The 21,912-nt window shown below is 43.1% G+C and overlaps 1 protein-coding gene across 1 annotated transcript; it reads right to left on the bottom strand.

Moving 5' to 3' along the window:
* Positions 1–2,154: 2,154 nt before the first annotated feature.
* rtel1 (regulator of telomere elongation helicase 1) lies at positions 2,155–21,378 on the bottom strand. Its single transcript, XM_062460152.1, has 34 exons — positions 20,953–21,378; positions 20,312–20,510; positions 19,931–20,024; positions 19,612–19,693; positions 19,152–19,212; positions 18,847–18,922; positions 18,104–18,188; positions 17,456–17,521; positions 15,647–15,800; positions 15,407–15,445; positions 15,226–15,298; positions 14,974–15,071; positions 14,620–14,675; positions 12,064–12,135; positions 11,913–11,991; positions 11,475–11,607; positions 11,073–11,186; positions 10,603–10,643; positions 10,267–10,352; positions 9,989–10,066; positions 9,695–9,772; positions 9,383–9,529; positions 8,801–8,916; positions 8,446–8,569; positions 7,959–8,121; positions 7,635–7,792; positions 5,522–5,617; positions 5,156–5,369; positions 4,849–4,980; positions 3,743–3,865; positions 3,348–3,569; positions 3,107–3,226; positions 2,459–2,995; positions 2,155–2,294 (listed from the first exon to the last, which is right to left on the bottom strand). The coding sequence occupies exons 1-33, from the start codon at positions 21,052–21,054 to the stop codon at positions 2,922–2,924; spliced, it is 3,555 nt and encodes a 1,184-aa protein (XP_062316136.1). The 5' UTR covers positions 21,055–21,378; the 3' UTR covers positions 2,155–2,294; positions 2,459–2,921.
* Between the last annotated feature and the right edge of the window lie 534 nt (positions 21,379–21,912).

Here is a 21,912-nt window from a genome sequence, read left to right on the forward strand (position 1 = left end):
AACTGCATTTTTGTGTGTTCACGTGTTTTGCTATGACAAGATTACTGTCAGTTTCAAAGTGGGAATCCCAAGGCAGTGAGTCATCATGTTATTACTCCCCTTTCAGTTGACGTGGACATGATTCAGGGCAAGGCACTTCACCCTACTTGCCTCGGGGGAATGTCCCTGTACTTACTATAAGTCGCTCTGGATAAGAGCGTCTGCTAAATGACTAAATGTATTTAATTGATGTTCTTATCTTAGTCATATTTGTACTTGCCAAGGAAAAACTGCTACAGCACACCTTTTACAACACAGTTATCCACATCTGCAGAATGTTAGTGAGACCATGCAGACTTGCACTACTACACAGTTCGTTTATCTTTTACTTTGTAAAGATCCCATTACAGGACAATGCAGCTTTAATTCCTCAGGTCCTGTTGCCAATGCTTTCAGTAATGAAAAATAGCAAGAGATGGTTTTCCTTGGCAGGTTTGTTCATGTAAGTTATATAGCCTTTCCTGTGTAGACACTGAAACTTTATAATGAATGACAACTCTTTCCTGGAAAGGATATCTGACAAGCATGGCTGCATTTCACTCTAATGTTAGAATCATTATCTCAATTAAGAGCATATATATGTGTGTGAACAACAGGAATCATAAATGACAATGTTTTGTTCTATGTGGCGAGTCTAAAGACCCTAACACCTTTATTCTATTTATCTTTTTTTCAATTTTTATTATTAAACTTTGATTCTTTTTAATTTGTATTACGATATGCTTTGTAGCACTTGGAGATTGCTTTAAATATAGAGTGCAATACAAATACAATGTATTATTATTATTTCTACTTTGCAAAAAGGTTTTTCCACCTGTGTCAGATCTCACACAGGTCCTGTACAACACAAACTCGCCATTGTGCACGTTGCTTAAAAGTATTTTATTATTTTCACAAAATCACAGATATATAGAACACGTTCAAACAGAAAATGATATCTAAATAAATAACGAGAACGATACAAGACATGTAAGAAATGTAGATGGAGTAGAAAAGACATAGAAAACATGTTTGGAACAGATGGTCTGGGTGTCCGATGCTTGCTCATGCACACCTTGAGGAACCGTCACACTTGGTGAATATTCTTGATTCCCATTCTAGGGTGCATGATTAAGTCATTGTAATTTCAATATCATTAAAAAAATAAGCTTCAAGACTCAAAAAGGTTTGACATTATTTTGGAGTGAAATATATAGGTTGGTAGACTATTTATGCAGTTTCAACATAAAACCACATTTTGATGTTAGCCCCTAGACGATAAAGCGGCACACTTTCAAGAACATCTAGTATGACCTTGGCAAACCTCCGTGCCGTCTTCTGCTCTTCCTTGATTTTTTCGAGGAGCTGTGACCTGGAATTATCTTTATTTCTTTCTTTAGCTCTCCTCCTAAGCTTGTGTTTAAGAACATTATCCTTTTTTGGAGAGAGAACCAGTTTTTTCATAAACTCCATCAGCTGGTCGGCACACACCTCCTGGTCTGAAAGAGCAAAAACATTACATTCAAATAGCTATAAACTAAACACTGCACTGTTGACATATAACTGTACAATGTGTCAGGACGGGAAACTGTATTTTAAATCACACCTTCTGTTTTGGTGCCATTCTTGCATACTGAGCAGAAAACGTCTTGTTTTTCATTGCCAGGTATAGTGGTATGACCCTCTTTGCACAACGAGAACTCTCGACAGCTGTCAGTGCTGGAATAATGCGACGAGAAGTGGTCATATTCGCACTGTTCACACTTCACGTCTTTATCCGCTGTTCCTGCAACAGTAAATCATAACAGGGTTACGACAGCATGCGTGGCGGATGTCAGACCAAATATTTGAAGGATAGGCGTGTCTTCATTTGATTATTGCAGTCAAATCTTACCATGTGCAATCACTCCTTGTCCCGGGGGACACTTCGTATGCTGGTAACATGAGTCATGCTTCATGTGGAATCCATCTTTGCACCCACAGACTCTGTCGGTCACATTAGTGCACTGCACCTTTTCAAACTGATTCTCTGTGCAATACACATTGCAGTAGAGGCACTTTTCAATATAGTTCCAAATCTCTGTGTAGTGGGAGCTAGGGCACGGGGCGCACTCGGTTCTTCGGCCTTTGGCGCAATGTTTGACCAAATGTGTTCCTGGGGGACACATGTCACAGGCAAGGGATTCCCCAGTTACGTCATCGGTTCGGGAGTAAATCGGAGTGTTGGATTGTGCTAAACAGCACAAACATGCCAAGAGCGCCAAAAAATACGTTTGCTGTAGTGAAAGGGGAAGACATGTTTAGAACCAAACATTATGTTACACAGAAATAATTATTTTACTATACATTTTAAATGTTTAAAAAAAGCAATTAAATTATCGCGTCTCGATCACGTATTTTGAAGAAATTCCCTAGGGATTAAATTCAACAACAGGCTTACCGTAGGCCTACACATTTTGTGTTCGGCTGACGAATGGCTGACGATTGATACTCCGCTGGGTTTCCGGCCATTATATACATGCATACACCCACGCGCTCACAAAAACATGCGTCTCGTAGAAAATATAACTCCCCTAAACAAAATCAGTTATATACAAGTTTTGTATATTTTCTTCTAGAGACGCCCCCAAATAATCTGGTTTATTTGGTTATTTTTCAAAAAACAGTTGCACCCCGCCCCCTCGCGAAAACAAATATATGCCCCCATTTTTATATAAAAGTTTAGCATTGACGTGATACGAACTTTGCCTAAATTTAAAAAACAATTGTCAGATTTAATTTAGCAGAAAGAAATACAATATTGACAGATGTATTTGAGTAGGCTACAACATCTATAACAGTGAGAAATACAGGAGTACAAAAATACAATTGTTTCTTCATCATCATCGTCGTGATGCAGCTTTTCATTTCCGCTGGCTGCTAATAAAGAAAGAGTTGATCTTGCTTTGCGTTTTCCCAGGTGTTGAGACCATAGGGTCTGAAAGAGGAGATTCAGAAAGAAAAGGTAAATAAACTGTGGCTTTCTACTGTATGGTTGCTGTATTTATGTGTGTAAACCAATGTGCGCTTTCTGTTTGTCTCCTGTCACCTTGGTGATTCAGTTGGTCTGAATCCTCAGTAGATACAGTTGATACAGAGTCACGTATTAATGCATCCAGCATCTCCTTGTACTGCTTCTTGTGGTGAGGTCTAATGAACAGTCCGAACGCTGGGGACAAAAACGTTTACAAAATTCAACATCTTGAAGTTGCAATTTGTGAAGAAACTAATTCACCTGTGAATGTATATTTGATACAATGAAAAAGGTTCCAGTATGTCAAGGAACTTACTATCCAGCAGAGTGAAGTCTTCATTTTTTTCAGTTAACAAGCTCACTACTATGGCTACCAGATCTTCATAGTTGTCTGTTTTTTTATAGTTCTGAATGGCCTGGAACAATCGATTGGATTTGTCTAGTCCAATTGCTTTTTTCACATCCGAGATATATTTAGAGTATATTTGGCTTTTCTGCATGGACTGGACTGGTGCTTGGTCTACACTATGAGACCCATCTGAAGGATAAAAGTAGGAAATACTTCAAAATAGAATACACAGTTTCAGACAAAATCATACATACATTTCCTATCAACTACATTCCACTCTACAGTCTGCGTATCGACACAGGTGAAAGTCAATCCAGAAAGTCAAAACCTGTCAGCACAGGAATCTCATTCTGGGAACCAACCTGCAGCACTTGTGTTGTTACCAAGGTGACGGCCACCCTGGTTGAGTTGCTTGGAGGAGTCAAGCTGTGTTGAAATACTACTGGAGGCAGATGGTATGACACCCGCTGCCTTTCCTTCTCCGCCTTGGTAAAAACACAAAGTTATTACTAGTATTTGTTTTGTCACACCCAAACCCAGAAGTTGTGAGAAAATATATCCATGTTTTCTTTGTACACAGGAAGAACGAATGGGATTGATCATCCAAACTGAGTCATAGTGCCCTCTTGGAAGTACGGATGTGTTCCCAATCATTCATTAGGATTCACAAGAAACAGCAAGCACATCCAAGGAGGTAGGCCTGGTTCACCAAATCTGATTGGCTGGAACAGATTGCTGGAGTATAATTGGCTGGGAAGTAGCTGCTCCAATAACTTAATTAACACGGCACTGAGCTGTCTGTGTTTCTAAACAATTCTCACGGTGCTTCATTAGCGTTAATATTTATCGGGGACAAAAACGTTTTATACTGAAACAATCCTACCTATTGTACATTTAACACAACACAGAGGTTTGCCTGATTAAATTCACCCACTGAATTTGGCTAATGAAATATCATATTTTCGCAGTCCTGAGAAAATATGCTGTACAGCTCTAGAACAGACTTGCTCTTGCAACAGACAGGGCTTTTCATTTGAGTTTTGCTGTCCAGCGGATAAAACAATTATAGGACTGCTCACACTCTATCTGAAGGCCTTCGACCTTCTAATGTGACACAGAAGCCCAGAGAATTATTCATAACCAAAAAAGGTCTTGACATTTGAAGTGTGATGTCACCAAGTCATCCAAAGAGCTTCCCACGTCATGAAAACCCTCATGTTGCCAGGATTTTGATGGGTCTGCAATGACCACAGCGTCATTTGAAGTGACACAGATGAGGATTCAGACTTGGTTGCTAAGCAACTGACACATAAACAATGTTTCCATGAACAGTTAAATAAACCGACCCGTTGATCATTATCCACTCCAAAGCTCCCATGTCAGCTGTAAGGAAGACAGGGAACACAACAATATATCTCAATCGTCTAACAGAATTCAAATGTTATGTAAACACTAATGAACTGCATACTCTGCATCAGTGCTTCCTTGTCCTCCTTGGAGAGCGAGTGTTCAGGTTTGTATCCACAGCCCTGTCCGGTCAGCTCCAGACACGTCTCATCAAACCTCTTCTTATGATGAGGGCGTATGAACTGGTAGAAGCCTGCAACAATTGCCAAACTTTAAATGAATGAATATATATAATAAAACTTGTTAATGGAAAATGTTTCATTGTTGATTGTGTTCGATTTTTTCATGCGTGCATGTGCATGTTTACAAACATCATTGCCTCTCACAAGCTTGTGTCGTGTCATGTGAGCACAGGGGAAACAATCTACCTCGGAACAGACTGTGTGTGTTGGTATCTGCGGTGAAGAGGTTAGCCGCCTGGCCCAGAAGTTCCTCCAGACTGTCTGTCATCTTGTACTTCTGCAGAGCCTGCATGATGAGCTGGAAATTTACCTGGCTTAGCGACCTCTTCATCTCCTCTAGGAAACTTTTGGCTTTTCCCGATTTGCTTTCCTCTGCCGCCTCCGTCACAAAGTTAGTCATCTTGAAGGAAACAAAGGTTTTTTTTGTGACCTTTTCTCGTCAATAAAACTTTTCAAGTTACTCAGATGATCACACCGGTAGGGAAGTAAGATGATGACACATAACGTGGTACTTCTCTAAGAACCATAAAAGGAGCGCAGGCTTCTGCCTACCCGTTCATGGACCACTTTGATTTTGCGTTTCCCGCCTCGGAATTCGTCATCCAAGCGCTTGTCGTACTGAAGAGATAGAGTTGACATGCGAAAGGCCTGGGGAGAATAAAAATAAATAAATAATAATGTGATCAGACATTATGGTTCCCACCAGTGTTCCGTTTCACCATGGAAAGGCTCAGAAGTAGCCTGCTCACTGTGATCACCAATGCATTACGGTCATTACATTTTCTCATTTCCTTTTTTCCCCCAATTTCAATGAATTTCAATAGATTAACCTGGTAGATTTGCTTGTTACTCTTGTAACAGGAAAACAGGGGCGGGGGTTAGATTTTAGTTCTCGATAACTAAAATGATTTAACTTTGGGAAGTTGTGGACAGGAGTCATTGTTTATGGGGTGATAGTCGTGGCAAGGTCATTTAGGTTTCAGTTTGTGTAACAGACTGGAACGTCCCAGATTGCACACATCAACCTAGGTAATAGTATGCCATAAGGACGGTATATAAATATGGTTTGGTATTAACTTACATAAACATTTGATAAATTTAATAATATATATTCATCAGTACATATTGTACATCAGGCTACCTATCATGGCCCGTATCAGATTCAAGACCCTGGTATTGACCTTCCGAGCAGTGAACGGGACTGCACCCGTCTACATCAAGTCTCTCCTGCAGCCCTACACCCCCACCCGTCACCTACGGTCTTCTTCAGACAACCGCCTGGTGGTCCCACCGCTCAAGACCGCCCGGTCCCAACACAAGCTCTTCTCCTGTCTGGCCCCCCAGTGGTGGAATCAACTCCCCACCTCCATCAGAGACACTGACTGTCTCTCCACCTTCAAGAAAAGGCTCAAGACGCACTTGTTCCGGGAGTACAACGGTACTTAGGAATGGTTCGCTTGACCCGATGTTAGTTTCCTCAAGGATCACAATGACTCTTGCTTAGAGACTTGTTGCTTTTGTGGTTAGTGGTAACTGACTTAAATTTTTGTACTCGCTGTGATATATTGTTTTATTATTGTTGCTTGCTTTTTTTCCACAGGTACACTTGCACTTATAGCAGTTCATGTTGTTTAATTGTAACTTGTTTAACTACATGCTCTTATGGTTCTTCCCTTTGGCACTTCCTTTGGTTGTTCACAATGTGTGCTTCATGTTTTGGCTACTCGCAATGTTTTGTGGCTGTCTCGTTGTTATGATCAGTGACCTATGCCCTTTGTAAAGCTCTCTCTTGGAAGTCGCTTTGGATAAAAGCGTCTGCTAAATGAATAAATGTAAATGTACACAGTAAATGTCATCAAGTAAGCAAAGAACGGAGAGTTGGGACTATCATGGGAAAAACTGCATGAATTTCAGAACAAGGTCAGTCCCCTATATTCTGTCAATGAATATATGAGCCAGTGGAACAATTGTGATAAACAGACAAGTTGTTGGAAAACATTGTTAGCTTCGAAGGGTATATAGCCTTGACGCAGGTCAAGATTTTGAGATTATTAACCCTTTCTAGTGAAACATGACTCAGGGTGACATCATCAATGCAATAGATGAACCTTGCTTCTTTCTGGTCACCCAGAAAGGAACAAACATGAACTGCGGACATTGCAGCTGTGTTTCTGAGAGCGGGGGCGGAGGGGGGGTCTAGGGCAGCAAAGTGAGCGGCCTGGTGATGCGTACCCAAGGGTGGATCTACCATATTGGCAATCTGGGCATGTGCCCAGAGGCCCTTGGGCATAGAGGCGCCCTCTCTGATCTTAGTTTTTTTGGGGGGGCTACATAAAAACAAGGCTTGCTTGGCCCTCAACAATCAGAATAAAATAGAAGTTGTGAATGAAGTATGATTGGGTGGGGGGGGGGGGGAGTCACATGAGCTTCAGTGCCCAGGGGCCCTTTGGGGTACTAATCTGGCCTGGTGAATACAATTACATTTAGTCATTTATCAGACGCTCTTATCCAGAGCGACTTACAGTAAGTACAGGGACATTCCCCCCGAGGCAAGTAGGGTGAAGTGCCTTGCCCAAGTAATTTTGCACGGACGGGAATCAAACTGGCAACCTTCTGATTAATAGACCGACTCCCTAACCGCTCAGCCATCTGACCCCCATCATACCCTCTCTTCCCCTGCCGGCGCTTCCTCGTCCTCTGCGTAGCGGCGGTCGCTGCTCTCCAAAGCGTCCAGCAGGCCGGCCGGCCTCCTCCTGCCTGCCTCCATGTCTGCCTCGTACTCTACACACAGCTTCGCCATGCCGTCTCCTCCACCAGGCTCATCTGGTACAAGGAATTTTTATGTATAATGTATCAATAAAATTATATATTTTATCAATATAAACACACACAGTATATATATTTATTTTTATGAACAATTATGAAGACTTGTGGAATATAAAAACCTTTAATTAAATGAAAGTGTTTGGTTGCACAGTGTTCCCCTTACTTAGCCTCCGTCTCTTTAGGCTGGGTACGTGAGAATCTAGTGATTTGGCCTTCTGGTTTAGGGTGGTGTTCTGAGAGGAGGCGCAGTGGGAGGAGCACTGAGCCTCCTCGGAGCGCACCGTCCCACGGCTCCTCCCTGCTGGCTTCTTCTCTATAGGAGGCCTCTTGTCACATAAAACAAAAAGGTCAATCGTAAGGGTCAATCGTAAGGTTCTGATCAAAGTGCTTTGGAACGTTCTACAGAAATACAAAAACAGGCGTGTTACAAGAACCCGCATTGAGAAATGGGCGTTTTTCTGAGTCTTTTCCTTTCTTTGGAGGAAAAACGTTCCTGATCATGCTTGAGTCACAGGGATTGCCAAAGTCGGAGGACGAATCAAACATGTATCTTTGTGGCACGTGTCTGTAAACGGCGCGTGTCTGTAAACAGAGCGTGTCTGTAAACAGAGCGTGTCTGTAAACAGAGCGCTCGTGTTGCCATAACATACCAGTTTCTGTGCTACTCTGAAGAACTGGGCGGCGTCTCGGACCACATTCCCAAAATTGTTGTATGTGCGCACGTAGGGCCGCACCCATGACGACAGTTGGGCGCGAGCGTCTGTGCTTTTAAATCTATGGACATCACACAGACAAAGAACATAAACCGCTGATGCAATCTGGTGAAGGTAACATCAGCGTGACTGTGCATGACTTAAACATAACATATCAAATGACAGGAAAAATAGTCAAACAAAAAGTACAGTGACAACTAAGATACAAAGGAAATGTTTAATAATCTAAGTAATGGTGGCATTGAAGCATGCCAGTGATCAGAATTTAGGAATGAAGGACCCCCAGGCTAACCTGTGGTCACATAGGAAGATAGCACCATAGTCCTCTCTGTGACGGATCACTCTGCCAATGGCCTGGTTAACTGCTCTGTAGGCTTGCTGCTTATACCAGTCCTGCCCCGTCAAGTACTGGGGAAACACAAGGTAGGATGCACACACACACAGACACACATCCTTAAGGCTCTAAAAAGACACAACACATGTATCTTCGGGTCATTGTGACCCTTCAGTCATTGTGACCCTTCAGTCATTGTGACCCTTCAGTCATTGTGACCCTTCAGTCATTGTGACCCTTCAGTCATTGTGACCCTTCAGTCATTGTGACCCTTCAGTCATTGTGACCCCCCCCACGTGTTGCGACAACTTTACCTCATACAAAAACAAATTAAAAGCATTTTCTTTTAACCGTCGGGCTGTCTCACACCCCCCACAGCACGAAGGTTAAAAGAAAATGCTTTTTATTTGTTTTTGTATTGCGTGAAGTTGTCGCAGCACAACGATGGGTCGTTGTGAACCTTCGAAGGCAGCACAGGGGTTAAGCCCCATGATCAGTGGAGGGGGGGGGCGGGACCGGTGAAGGTGGGCATCCACTCACCTTCACCCCAGGGACTCTCTTCCTGCTCATCTCATCCAGGAACTGCATCTTCAGGATCACCCGAGGGTCCATCCTGGGAGGGAAAGGGAGGCCTGTGATGATGACGCCTCTGCCGTACGAGTTGGCAAAGTCCAGGCCCTCGCTCGCCTGCCAAGCAAGGAGGGAGAAACGTGTGTGGGTTCAATTGATTGCCTTGGGAGAAAACAAACTGATATGTTACCTAGAATTGTTTGTTTTGTGTTGTTTATGAGCAAAGGTTCCTAGGAAGAGGGTCATAAACACACAGAGACACATCAGTAAACTCGGTCTCACCTTCCCACGACAGACGGCAAAGAAGCTTCCTCCTTTTGATTCTGCGCTGTCGACTTTGTCATAATAACCATCAATGATCTACAGAGGAGTAGAGTTAAGTCCAGGATAATGAAGGTTATCAAGTAACCTAACCTCATCATGACAGCCACAGGTTGCCATACACTCAAATGGGCCTGGAAAAGGCAACTGCATTTCTGTATTTATAACAGGTGCCTGGGAAGTGAAAAAAAGATTTATTATTCTTTTTTTTTTTAACACAAGATGTTAAACTTAGCCGAAAGCTACAATTCTGACCTCGGTGAAGGTTCCTTTTCCCCTGGGCTCCACAAACATGGGCTTCATACTCTCTATACGGTCCGCGTGTCCATTGGCCTACGGGGTAAAGAGGGAACCTCATTAGCAAAGTCCTGTCCTTTAAGCTTTGAGGTGTCTGTCAAGAATTGGGAAACTACATGGACACAGAGATCAGATCAATTGTCATTCATGAACCGATAACTGTATCCACATAGAAAACGTGAATTTCAAAACCAATGAATGAATGTGACCTAGACCTGACCTTTAGCTGAACTCACCCTCCAGAACTCCAGGGTCTTGTCCATCACAGGGTAGGAGGGGAAGAACACGAGCAGGCCTTGAGGAACCACTCTGCTCAGGTTCACTGAGACACAGATGGAAGGAAAAAGCATATCAGCAATTTAGGATAACAAGCAACACATTGCTGTCATAATACCAGGGAAGCAACAGATAACAGATATCATACAGGCTTGAATGTACTGTCACGCTACTTTGAATATGGTCTCGTCACAAAATGGTCAGCAGTCAACAAAGGTGATGGTAGAGATATGATGTCTACTGACTCTATTGTGGCCTGGCTTAGGAATAATGGTGGTTAAGATATTATGTCTTACCGACAGTGTTTCCTAAAGACGCCATATTGTCAGGCAGAAATCTGAAAGCATTGGAAAACAAGTTGACAGATTTTCACAAGCAGTGCATTCAGTCACGGATGACCTGCCAGAAATGTTGGACCATTCTTTTACGAAAGCACAATAAAAACAATCAACCTTTTCATTGTGTGTGGAAAAGCACAATGCATAGTCTTCTACAGGTGAACAGGATTTATTTATTTACCAAATATACCTTTGTTCATGTCTTAACAAATGAATTGTTTGGCATAGATTCCATTCTGTCACAAGGTTGTTGAACAAAGTTAAGTCACGTTTTTGTGACTTTCCAAATTGATAAACAAACATTGAGGGATTCCCTAAACTAGACAGAGTCAATGTTCCCATGACTCAAACCCACAAGACTAGGCCACACGCTGAGTCACGCTTACCTTTAGCCTATTAATGATGACTACTAAATAAGTCATTCTCACCTTCTGTCAAAGGCTGAACTCAGCTGTACACTGTCAGGGCCACGGTCTATCACGCTGACAAATATCTGATCATGCTGAATCACATGAGGATTTTCCAGGCACACAGGGAATGGTCTGTAAAAAAAACAAATGAATGAGTGAGCAATATCCTGTTTTAGGGTCTGTTTTATGCTACCAAACTGTGGAAAAGGGACAAACTGTTTATAGTCTAAACCAAGCAGTTTGAGTTGTGTCTGTACATTATGCTGAAGCATTAAGCTTTCAAATATATATATTTGATCTCGTTAGTTTGCTAGAGCTGGTGTTCACAGCAGTTGGCAGTTGTTCTTCATTCTAAAAGATGTGCGTGGCCAGGCTGAACATGGTCAGTAGACCGGGCTGACTGAGAACACACAGACTCACATCTGCATTTCAGACGTGAAAGAGGAGAGAGGAGAGAGGGTGCCACTGGTGAGGATAATGCTGCGGACTCCCTGCCCCTTCAGCTCCTTCATGCTGAATCCAGGCGAGAAGCACCAGTAACTTAGAACATTTCCTGGAAGGCACACACACACACACAAACACACAGAGATACACACACACACACACACATATAAACCACAAGATATTCCAGGAAACAAGTGACCTGTAACCAAAACGTTACACGTCCCCTTAAATATCATTTTCTTCCCACCGTCGGACATTCCCCCGAGGCAAGTAGGGTGAAGTGCCTCATTTTGCACGGCCAGGAAATCGGCAACTGGCAACCTTCAGATTACAACCTTCAGATTACTAGTCCGATTCCCTAACCGCTCAGCCACCTGACTCCGTAAACCTTCTCAGAAATAATTTTCAGTCTACCTTGTTTTTTTGAAGATGAAGACCATATATCATTGTTTTGTTTTTTCTTGTGATGACTGGTGTCTCTATGAATGTGGACCTGAGGGCAAAAACACAAACAGGTATTCACACTGGCAGAAACCAGTATTCAACGACAAGTAAAAACAGTTACCTTGAACAGAGCCGTATTGGACTGCATCTGCGCTCCTCCACCGCCCTCTTGTGGATCGCTTGTGAACACCAGCTGGAGAGGAAAAAAAGTATTGAACCAAGGAACAAGATTGGAAATTAGGAGACTGGTTTAGAAAAATAAATAGACACACACATACAGCTCATATATCAATCTATATCCCAACTCAACCACGACAAATAACGAGACGCTAAATAAGATGGTGATAAACTGTAACACATGGGGATACTCACACATGCTGTTACTGGGAGACTTCAACTACCCAAACATTAACATTTACATTTAGCAGACGCTCTTATCCAGAGCGACTTACAGTAAGTACAGGGACATTCTCCCCGAGACAAGTAGGGTGAAGTGCCTTGCCCAAGGACACAACGTCATTTGGCACAGCCGGGAATCGAACTGGCAACCTTCTGATTACTAGCCCGACTCCCTCACCGCTCAGCCATCTGACTCCCATCATAAAATGGAGTGACGGTCAAGGGACAGTAAGTTCTGAGAGCAGTGAAGGGAGCAAGTTCCTCGAAGCCACACGAGACTCATATTTGTACCAACATGTAACATGCCCTACAAGACACAGAATCAACCAAGATAGCAATTCGGGAGTCAGATGGCTGAGCGGTGAGGGAGTCGGGCTAGTAATCAGAAGGTCGAAACCCACATTGTGTCAATTACCTCTAAAGCCAACCAGATGGCCGGGCTCCTGTGGAGAACATTTCAATATGTAGACAAGGAAGTATTTACTATTCTATTTAAGTCTTTGATTCAACCTCACATTGAGTATGGTGCTGCGATTTGGAGCACCATACTTTTCCGAGTCTTTGCGTTTTTTGATATGCCGCACTGCATGCTGGGTACCCAAGGGTGTTGACGCTGATTATCTAGCTGTGCTCCGACTGCGTGATATGAGTATTAGTTTTTGGTCAGCTTTGGGACAAAGGTTAAGAAACGGTTGACATTTCAAGGTGAAATTGCGCATGGTATTTCAGAATGATGTCTGCCTGTTTAACTAAACAAGTAATCAAAATTATGACAGGCCAAAAGACTGTGCCTCGAAACGAACCTGTGGCCTTATGCTTTGCAGTACAACGCTTCAACCCATTGAGCTACCCGCAAGGCTGAGAAATTCTGATCAGTTTCTGTCCCCCGAAAAAAAGATGTATATCCTGTAGCATGGCTTGTTCGATTCGGCCAAAGCTTAAACAGCTGTAATTCAATGATATTTTGACATATCAAGGTGAAATTGCGCATGGTACTTTAGAACGATGTCATCCTGTTTAACTAAACATGTATTCAAATTAAGATAGACTCAGTGTTGCTGGATTTGAACCTACGACCTTGTACTTTGCAGGTCACCGTTCCAGCTCGTTGAGCTATTCTCAGTGTTGAGTATTGGCATGTTCAGTTACTCCATCCATCCATCCATCCATCCATCCATCATCTTCCGCTTGTCCGGGGGTCGGGTCGCGGGGGCAGCAACCTAAGCAGGGAGGCCCAGACTTTCCTCTCCCCGGCCACTTCCACCAGCTCTTCCTGGGGGACCCCGAGGCGTTCCCAGGCCAGCCGAGAGACATAGTCCCTCCAGCGTGTCCTGGGTCTTCCCCGGGGCCTCTTCCCAGTGGGACGTGCCCAGAACACCTCACCAGGGAGGCGTCCAGGAGGCATCCTTATCAGATGCCCGAGCCACCTCAACTGGCCCCTCTCGACGCGGAGGAGCAGCGGTTCTACTCTGAGCCCCTCCCGGATGACCGAGCTTCTCACCCTATCTCTAAGGGAGAGCCCGGACACCCTGCGGAGAAAACTCATTTCGGCCGCTTGTATTCGCGATCTCGTTCTTTCGGTCACTACCCACAGTTCGTGACCATAGGTGAGGGTAGGAACGTAGATCGACTGGTAAATAGAGAGCTTCGCCTTTCGACTCAGCTCCTTCTTCACCACAACGGACCAATGCAGAGCCCGCATCACTGCGGACGCCGCACCGATCCGCCTGTCAATCTCACGCTCCATTGTGTACCTCACACCACAAAAACAGTTTCTTCCCTTCCGCTGTTGGCCTCTTCAACAAGGCCAAGGGACCACACTGACTCTAATGACTTCCTGCTTAAAACACACTGCTTTTTGCACTGCCTTACAAAATTGTATCTTGTACATTTGTATTTTTTGTAATATTTTTATTTATATTTTTTTTAGATTGTAAATTACGGCAACTTATATTTTATTTTATTGTATATTTTATTTAATTCTAATTCCACTTAGTACTGCTAGTTTATGTACCCTTAGTATAGATAGTCCACATATTTAAATTTTAGGTCCCTATATGTGTATTGTATGCACCTTCCTGCCAAAGCAAATTCCTTGTCTGTGCAAACTTTCATGGCGAATGAATCCCATTCTGATTCTGATTCAGTACATGTGTGAAAATGGAAAAAAATGAAAATTAGGGGAATCATTGTCTTTGTAAGCAAACACAGCCATTCATTTAAAAAAGAAGGCATTTGTCATTGCACCAAAAAAACAAAAACAAATCACATTGCTTACCTGGATGATCTCTGACAACTTCTGCAATCCAGTCGTGTTCATAAATATTCCTGGTCCTGGCAGAAACAATACAACAATAACAATCTGCGGCGAATTCTTTCCGTTGTTAAATGTCAACAAAACATATACTGTAGTGTGAGTCACTGCCTGGACTTTTACTTTAGTCACCCAAGGAAAACAATGGATGCGTGCGGAACAGATCAGCTTTCATCTGAGATACTCCAATTATTTCCCCCCCTCACAAGGACATAGCACAACCATAACCTCACAAAGATTCAAACATCTGACCTCCCATTGAACAGGAAATGCAAAGTGTTGAGTGTCAAAGGAGTGTGTGCGTCCAGAGAGACTCACGTCCAGCCAGATATCCTGCGATCTGGTCCAGAGCTTCAAACACAGCAGTCTTTGAGTCCAAAGTAAGGTGTGCCCTCTGAAATATCTCGTAAATGAAACTAGCAGCAGACAGGAATCAGGTCAAAAGTACATCGGATTACAACCTGGCATTCCACAACGTGAGCGAGCCTCAACGAATGATCCTGTCTTAAATTGGGTGACAATAAATCAAAGTAATGACCAACTACAGTTCCTTCACTGAATGTCACACACCTGCCAGGTTTGGTAATACCCTTCTCTGGAACTTCATAAGAATCTATGGCAACCTCTAGATCGAGCAGGATCTCTGCATGGAAATGGGAAATATGGGGTTGTAAAGTATAAGACAGTAACTTAACAAATTATAATTTCATAACCAGAAACTCAGTTGATAAAATGAATTAAAACTACTCACGTTTTATTTTGGCAATCATCGTAATGTCCAACTTCAACCCTAGAATGAAAATATTAATAGTCATACTTAGATGTTGATATATGTAGGTAGGAATAATCCATCAGGCATCTTAGATAAGGGTCTTTGTAGTAAAAAAATAAAATAAAAACTACAATGGACATAATTCCAAAACAAATGAAAACTAAAAGGAGAATGTGGTTCCTACAATGTGTACGCTACTAGAACCATCCCAATTCGAACCTGAGTTTAAGGACTCCACATTGAAGTCTTCGCTGGCTTGTCCTTGGCCAGCCTCTTGAGCCTGCTCCACCAGAAGCTTGTCCACAGCGTCGATGGCAGACGCCAGGTCGTAGGGCGTCAGGTCAAACGACATGGACTCCTCACACATCTTCTCCTGTGACAGAAGACATAAGCAGAGGAGAGGCAGCCATTAGGACTATTAAGACTCGGGTGTCAGGTGGCTGAGCGGTTAGGGAATTGGGCTAGTAATCAGAAGGTTGCCGGTTCGACCCCGGCTCTGCCAAATGACGTTGTGTCCTTGGGCAAGGCACTTCACCCTACTTGCCTCGGGGGAATGTCCCTGTACTTAATGTAAGTCGCTCGGGATAAGAGCGTCTGCTAAATGACTAAATGTAAATGTAAGACTCAATATTAGCAACATGCTGACTTAGCATTTGGACCGTTTTGTGTCCGTGTGTGTGCCTGTGAGGGAGAGGGGATGAGCACTGTCACAGACACAATGGTAAACCATGATAGCTTTAGAACGAGCAGTCAAATCTCAACAATCCTTCAACCCAATCGGCTTTCAACAAGCCGCAACAGGCAGAACCAGGCCACATTAATCAAAGCTTATAATATCCTCTCGGCATTAGATTCCAAACAGCTATATTGCTTATGGAAGACAAACGCTGAAAGGAAATCTCCCTTCTGCAACGAATACAAACTAATCCTAAAACAAAATGAGATTCCAGCTCCTGTACTGCAGTGGTCCCAGCAGTACATTCATGCATGTATGAAGTCATGGGTCCTTCAGGATGATATAGGACTCTGCAGTGGCCCGTCGGGGCTGTGTGGTACTGGAGAGAGCCAGCAGTCTTTCAGGAAGTTGGCCGCTGTCCAGGTTCTTCCCAAAGTTTGGTTGTTTTATCGTGTCGTTCTTGGTAATGGGATTGGTGCTGGAATTGGATTCTTTGTAATTTGTACTTATTTTTCTTTCAACATAAATGTGTGATTTTTATGGTTGATTGAATGGCCCCCTGGAAGAATGTTGATAAATCCATAAACCACAGAAACATAATGCAGGGAAGTTCATGTTGCGACACCGACTAGCAAGATTCACCAATTGAGAATGCTTGTCCACAAGGGGGCAGTGTTCCGGTCTCTGCCTCTGTGTGTGTGATTCTTGCAGAGTCAGGATCCTCACATTAGTGCCAGGAGAATGGCAAAGGCTGACTGTAACGAGCACTGGCAGGACCGTCGCGTGACTTGCACTTCATCTAATGTTCCCTACCCCCACCATCAGAACCACCAGGTACACACACACACACGCACGCCCCCACACACGCACGCACGCCCACACACACGCACGCACGCCCACACACGCACACATGCCCACACACAGAGCAAGTTTGTGAGCTGTGGTGGTAGAACTGTAGTGCAGTGAGACCAGGCAGAGGCCAGGTTGCATAACCCCCCTGAGAAACAGAGCAGAATGTTCTCACCGAGGCTAGACCAGGGTTGGGACATTGGGTACACTTGGAGTGGAACGTACCAAACTTGGGAGTGAGGGGGGGGGCAGGTCACATAAAACCACCCGGTACTCTAACTGCCACACGCCATATTATAATTATGTTCACTGTTTACCACCATTCAGAATACAGGAGCATTTTCGTTAAAGTAGCCCGATGAAGACACTCCCTTTCAAATAGCTGCTGAATAATAAATATCTTCATCTAATTTATAATAATTTGAGGATGCGGGCGAGCAAATATCAATTATCAATGACATCCACAGCTTATGAATACATCAAGAAGGCCAGAAGTCTCTTACCACATTGTGCGCCTCGTCAAAAATGATCACTGCCCCGTTCAACTCGATGTTGTGGGCTCTGCGACTCTGCGGAGGAAACAGGAGGAGAGGGTGAGGGGATCACGCACACACGAGGGGAGAAGATGGTTCAGGATAATGCATCTCCATTTGGGGCAAGGGCACAGCTCAAAACGAGAGAGAACATTCAAATACATCATGACACATCTTTATTGATTATAATATGGACTGAAGTTTCTGCACTGCCATCAGAAATGCTGACATAGGGGCACCTGAGTAAGAGCAAAAGGCCTTACTGCAGGGACCTGGGTTCGATTCCGGTCAGACAATTTCCGGCAGGTCCTCCCCTGTATTTCCTTTCCCTCTAATAAACTGTCACCATCTCTCATTAAAGCTGAAATGCTGTCAATAATAAAAATTCTGACACAACACACAATCATTACTCTAGTAATCACATACATAGATGCAGACGATACTTACAAACACGTTTTACGTGCATGTAAACCAAAAAAAAGTATTCAAGGACATAAGGCCACTTCCAGGCCCTTTGAAAACGAGCATGAAATGGCGGTTTGTTTTCCATTCTTATGGTGCACTAAAGGAGACAAGGGTCTTACTTACTTGTCCCTTCTAAGAAACAACGTGTCTCACCTTAGGGTCCAAGAGGTAGTTATAAGGCATGAATATGATGTCTGCCTGCTGTTTCAAGGACCGAGAGAGGTAGTAAGGACAAACCCTAGTGAAATAAAGCAAACATCAGTAAAAGAAAGCTGATGAACCATTCAGTCAAACTGTCACGGGGCGTTTATAAGTAAAACAATGAATACTACCTTGGGTATATATTTGTTAGGAAGGGATTTTAAGGGAGAAAAAAAAAAAGTAATTAATTTTAAATAGTAAACGTGATTTTCCAACGTAATGTAACATTGAATAGGTCAAGGACGGTTTAGTCGCGAAAAATTCATGGTGAATAAAATATGTAGGCAATTTAACGTAACGTGATGGAAAATTACAGAATCCAATTTGCAGCCTTATAAAAATGTAAAAAAATAAATAAAAAGAGTGCCTTCGGTGCCTCAATCCCTAAACTCTGCACTGCGAAGCAAATTAATTCATAAACATGCATCATCCAGCATCCATGGTTGTTCTGGGCTGCTAGTGTGGGTGTCACTTCAGAGGGAATCCAGAACGATGATATATCTGATGGCTCCAGCTATAACTCAAAGCCTTATCAGGCAAACATCAGCTACCACTGCCTGCACTCGCAGGTTCAACACCCCAGAGACATCAATATTCTAATGCGCCCTCCTCCAGCTCGGCTAAATGTACCTGTTAGTAGCAGTTGCTGGAAATGTTTAGAGGTTTGTTTGTGAAAAAATACAATAGTGTCAGACCTCTGTTTGCTGCCAGCTTTCACCAAGTCCTCCACATCCAGAATGGAATTCACAAACTCTTTGTCCGTGCTTTTCTCTGGAGGGACAACAAAGAAGATCCAATCACTTCAGTCTCTATTAGAACGTACATGCATACTAACTGTAAGATTACATAAATATCCATAAATTAGATTGACTGAAACTGTTTGGTATCTGTGTTGCTGTGCAGCAGGTTTAGACTAGAGCATTGAGGACTAGACAATGGACAGTAGACACACTGTGTCTGAAACATAGTCAATCCCTGGGAATTGATCACACATGAATACCTTCCACGTTATTGTAGAAGACGCACGACCTGGTGGAGATCTTGGACCTGCACATGTGAACCTGCAGAAACATGGCCGCTTCAATCAGGACTACACTGCAGAACCACGATTACATCCAACATTTCATTCATTATGCAGATGCTTTTATCCAAAGCGGCATACATGCAGTGCAGAAAGCACAGCAGAAGATCAAGGATCAGAAGATGCATAGAGATCTTGCTTCTTAGCTTAGCCAGATCAAACTGAGGATAAAATCAAGTAGGATCCTAAAGAATAGATATTTTGGTAACATCCTGACATCCATTATAAAACCATCCAACCATCAGGAGTTGAGTAAGCTTGCTGTGCGTCCACCCATTAGAGCTGACATCCGGTAATCTCCCTCCGCCTCCACAGTGTATGTGGACAGGGTGATTAAACGCAAGCTGTGCTCATCTCCCTCCCGCTCCTCTCCACGTACCTTAATGTGGTTGCTCTCCTGTCGCATCACCTCTGGGTTGATGCAGAGCTGTTCCCTGGATCCTAACACACACACCTTGGGCCTGGGAGGGGGAGGCCACACAACAACAACAACAACAACAACAACAACAACAAATAGATTACTTGCTATTTTATCTGTGTGTGTGCAAAAGTGTATGTGTGTGTGTGGAGGGGGCAGATACACATATGGATACAGAGAAGAGTTATTTGACAAAAATAGCAGTGAACTCGTATGAATATTATCATAGGGCTGTTTCTCTCCTGGAGAGGAGGGGGTCAGCTGAGACAGTGAGGCTGACCTGTATGAGGTGTTCTTTAACTCGTTGATGACTTGAGTCAGCTGAGAGTGTGTCCTGGATGCATAGATGATCTTCGGAATGTCAGTATAGTAGGCTGCAGAGTTCAAAAGACAAATATCAAACAACATCTTGCGTTTTCTTTGAGATCAATAAAGTCAACTGAGTTCAATTGAACACCTGACATTTTTCGTTTTAAGACTTAAAGCCTCCCTGATGTCGATTCCTAAATAATGTAATCTCAAGTTATGGTTAAATCAGCCAAATAATTTAAATGCCAACTGAAGCAACAACAAAACGAACAGATCAACAGCAGTGCTATGACATAATTAAAACGTGATTTTCCAGAAAGGAACAGATGCCAAGTGTGTGAGATGCCCATACTTGGTGTGTCGCCATCTGTTGCTGCAGTACCCCATGAAGACAAGGGTCTGTCGGGAAACAGCTCCGCTCCTCCCAGCTTCTCTGCTATCTTGCGCGCAGAGATGGTGTCTTTGAAATAGTCTCTCCAGGCCAGGGTGGAACACAGAAGACACAGTGTTTTACCAGTACCCGTCGGACTCTCCAAAACGCCATTCTGTTTCTGAAATACGGATAGATATGTGGATTAATAATCAAATGTACCCCGACGGATTCAACTACAAGGGATTTTAACAAGATCACATGGTGTATTAAAGCAGGTGGCCATGATAGGGCACTGTGTCAAGTGATGATATGCACATTTTGACGTGTAGCCAATTTAATGAGTGGACTCAGTCTCAGCCCACATCATTCCTGTCCATATGGACGGGATTGCCCAACTAGCCAGTAAACTACTAGAGCCCTTAGTTGACAGCACTTCGTGAAAGCTTCAGGAGCTATGCTACTTGCTCGTGGCTAGTATCTAGCAAACTTTTATCAAAACTAATTGGGATTATTGACACGTATAGCTAATTAGTGTACCGGCAAGGTAGCTAATTTTTCACCTAGCAAGTTAGTTCTTACCTAGCTAATTAGCTAAAAGCTTCCTTGAAAAGAACACTTACATTTTGTAGACACTCAATCACTTTGCTCATGTAATCCTTTTGGCATTCATACGGATCAAAAGGGAAATCCACAGTTACCCCTTTCAATGTCAGCGGAGGCATCGTGCAACGCCAGTGAATTGCCTTTCAGTGTTTTGCTGATTACAGCGGCTATCGTCTGGCTAGCTACTGGTTGGTTAGCTAGCTAGCAACAACACAAATACAAAGACTTGACACCAACTCGGCAGCAACGTTTGTAGCTAGCTAGTTGGTTAGCAGTAGTATTACAACGATCTGCTAGACATACCAGGATTAAAATACTCAAATTGCTAAAGTATGTAGATAGTTACACATGTTTCCATAAATTGCAATGCAACTTGAAACAAGGTTGACACATGCCGCAACTTTCATGCTTGGCGCGAGCTCCTTCGTGCCTGTCATGCGCAGTTGATCATACCGATTGAAAACTGATTTTCCGTGTTCATTTTTGGTCACAAAATAGCTGCTTCTCTATAAAGTAGCCTACGGAGAGGACCATCAAAACTTCAGCATTTTAGAAAATGCCTTCAATGTTAATCATATAAGGTTTTTACATAACTTGTCTACAACCTGTAAATGTGTTTAGGCAAGTTATTCACTTGAAGTAGGCTAAAGTTTCTTCGAAAGTCCATAACATCAGGCAGGGACACACATACACGCACACACAGAGAGAGGTAGGCTACATTTACTGTAGAACTACTGGAAGAGAGTACAGTATTTCCAGGTTATAAATTAGACTAGAACGCTGAAATGATCAAAAGACCTTCAGGCATAATTTATTCGACAAAGACCTCAATCCCAAGAAACCTGCTGAAACTAGGTCAGACATAAAAACGAGAACCTTCTTAATGACAAGACTATTTTTCTCGTGCCAATAAGATATTTGATTTATCTGAACATGATATGCAAATACTGTACTTATTGTAGTAGCCTATACCAATG

This window comes from Osmerus eperlanus, chromosome 4 (genome assembly GCF_963692335.1).
Source record: "Osmerus eperlanus chromosome 4, fOsmEpe2.1, whole genome shotgun sequence".
NCBI classification, from domain to species: Eukaryota; Metazoa; Chordata; class Actinopteri; order Osmeriformes; family Osmeridae; genus Osmerus; species Osmerus eperlanus.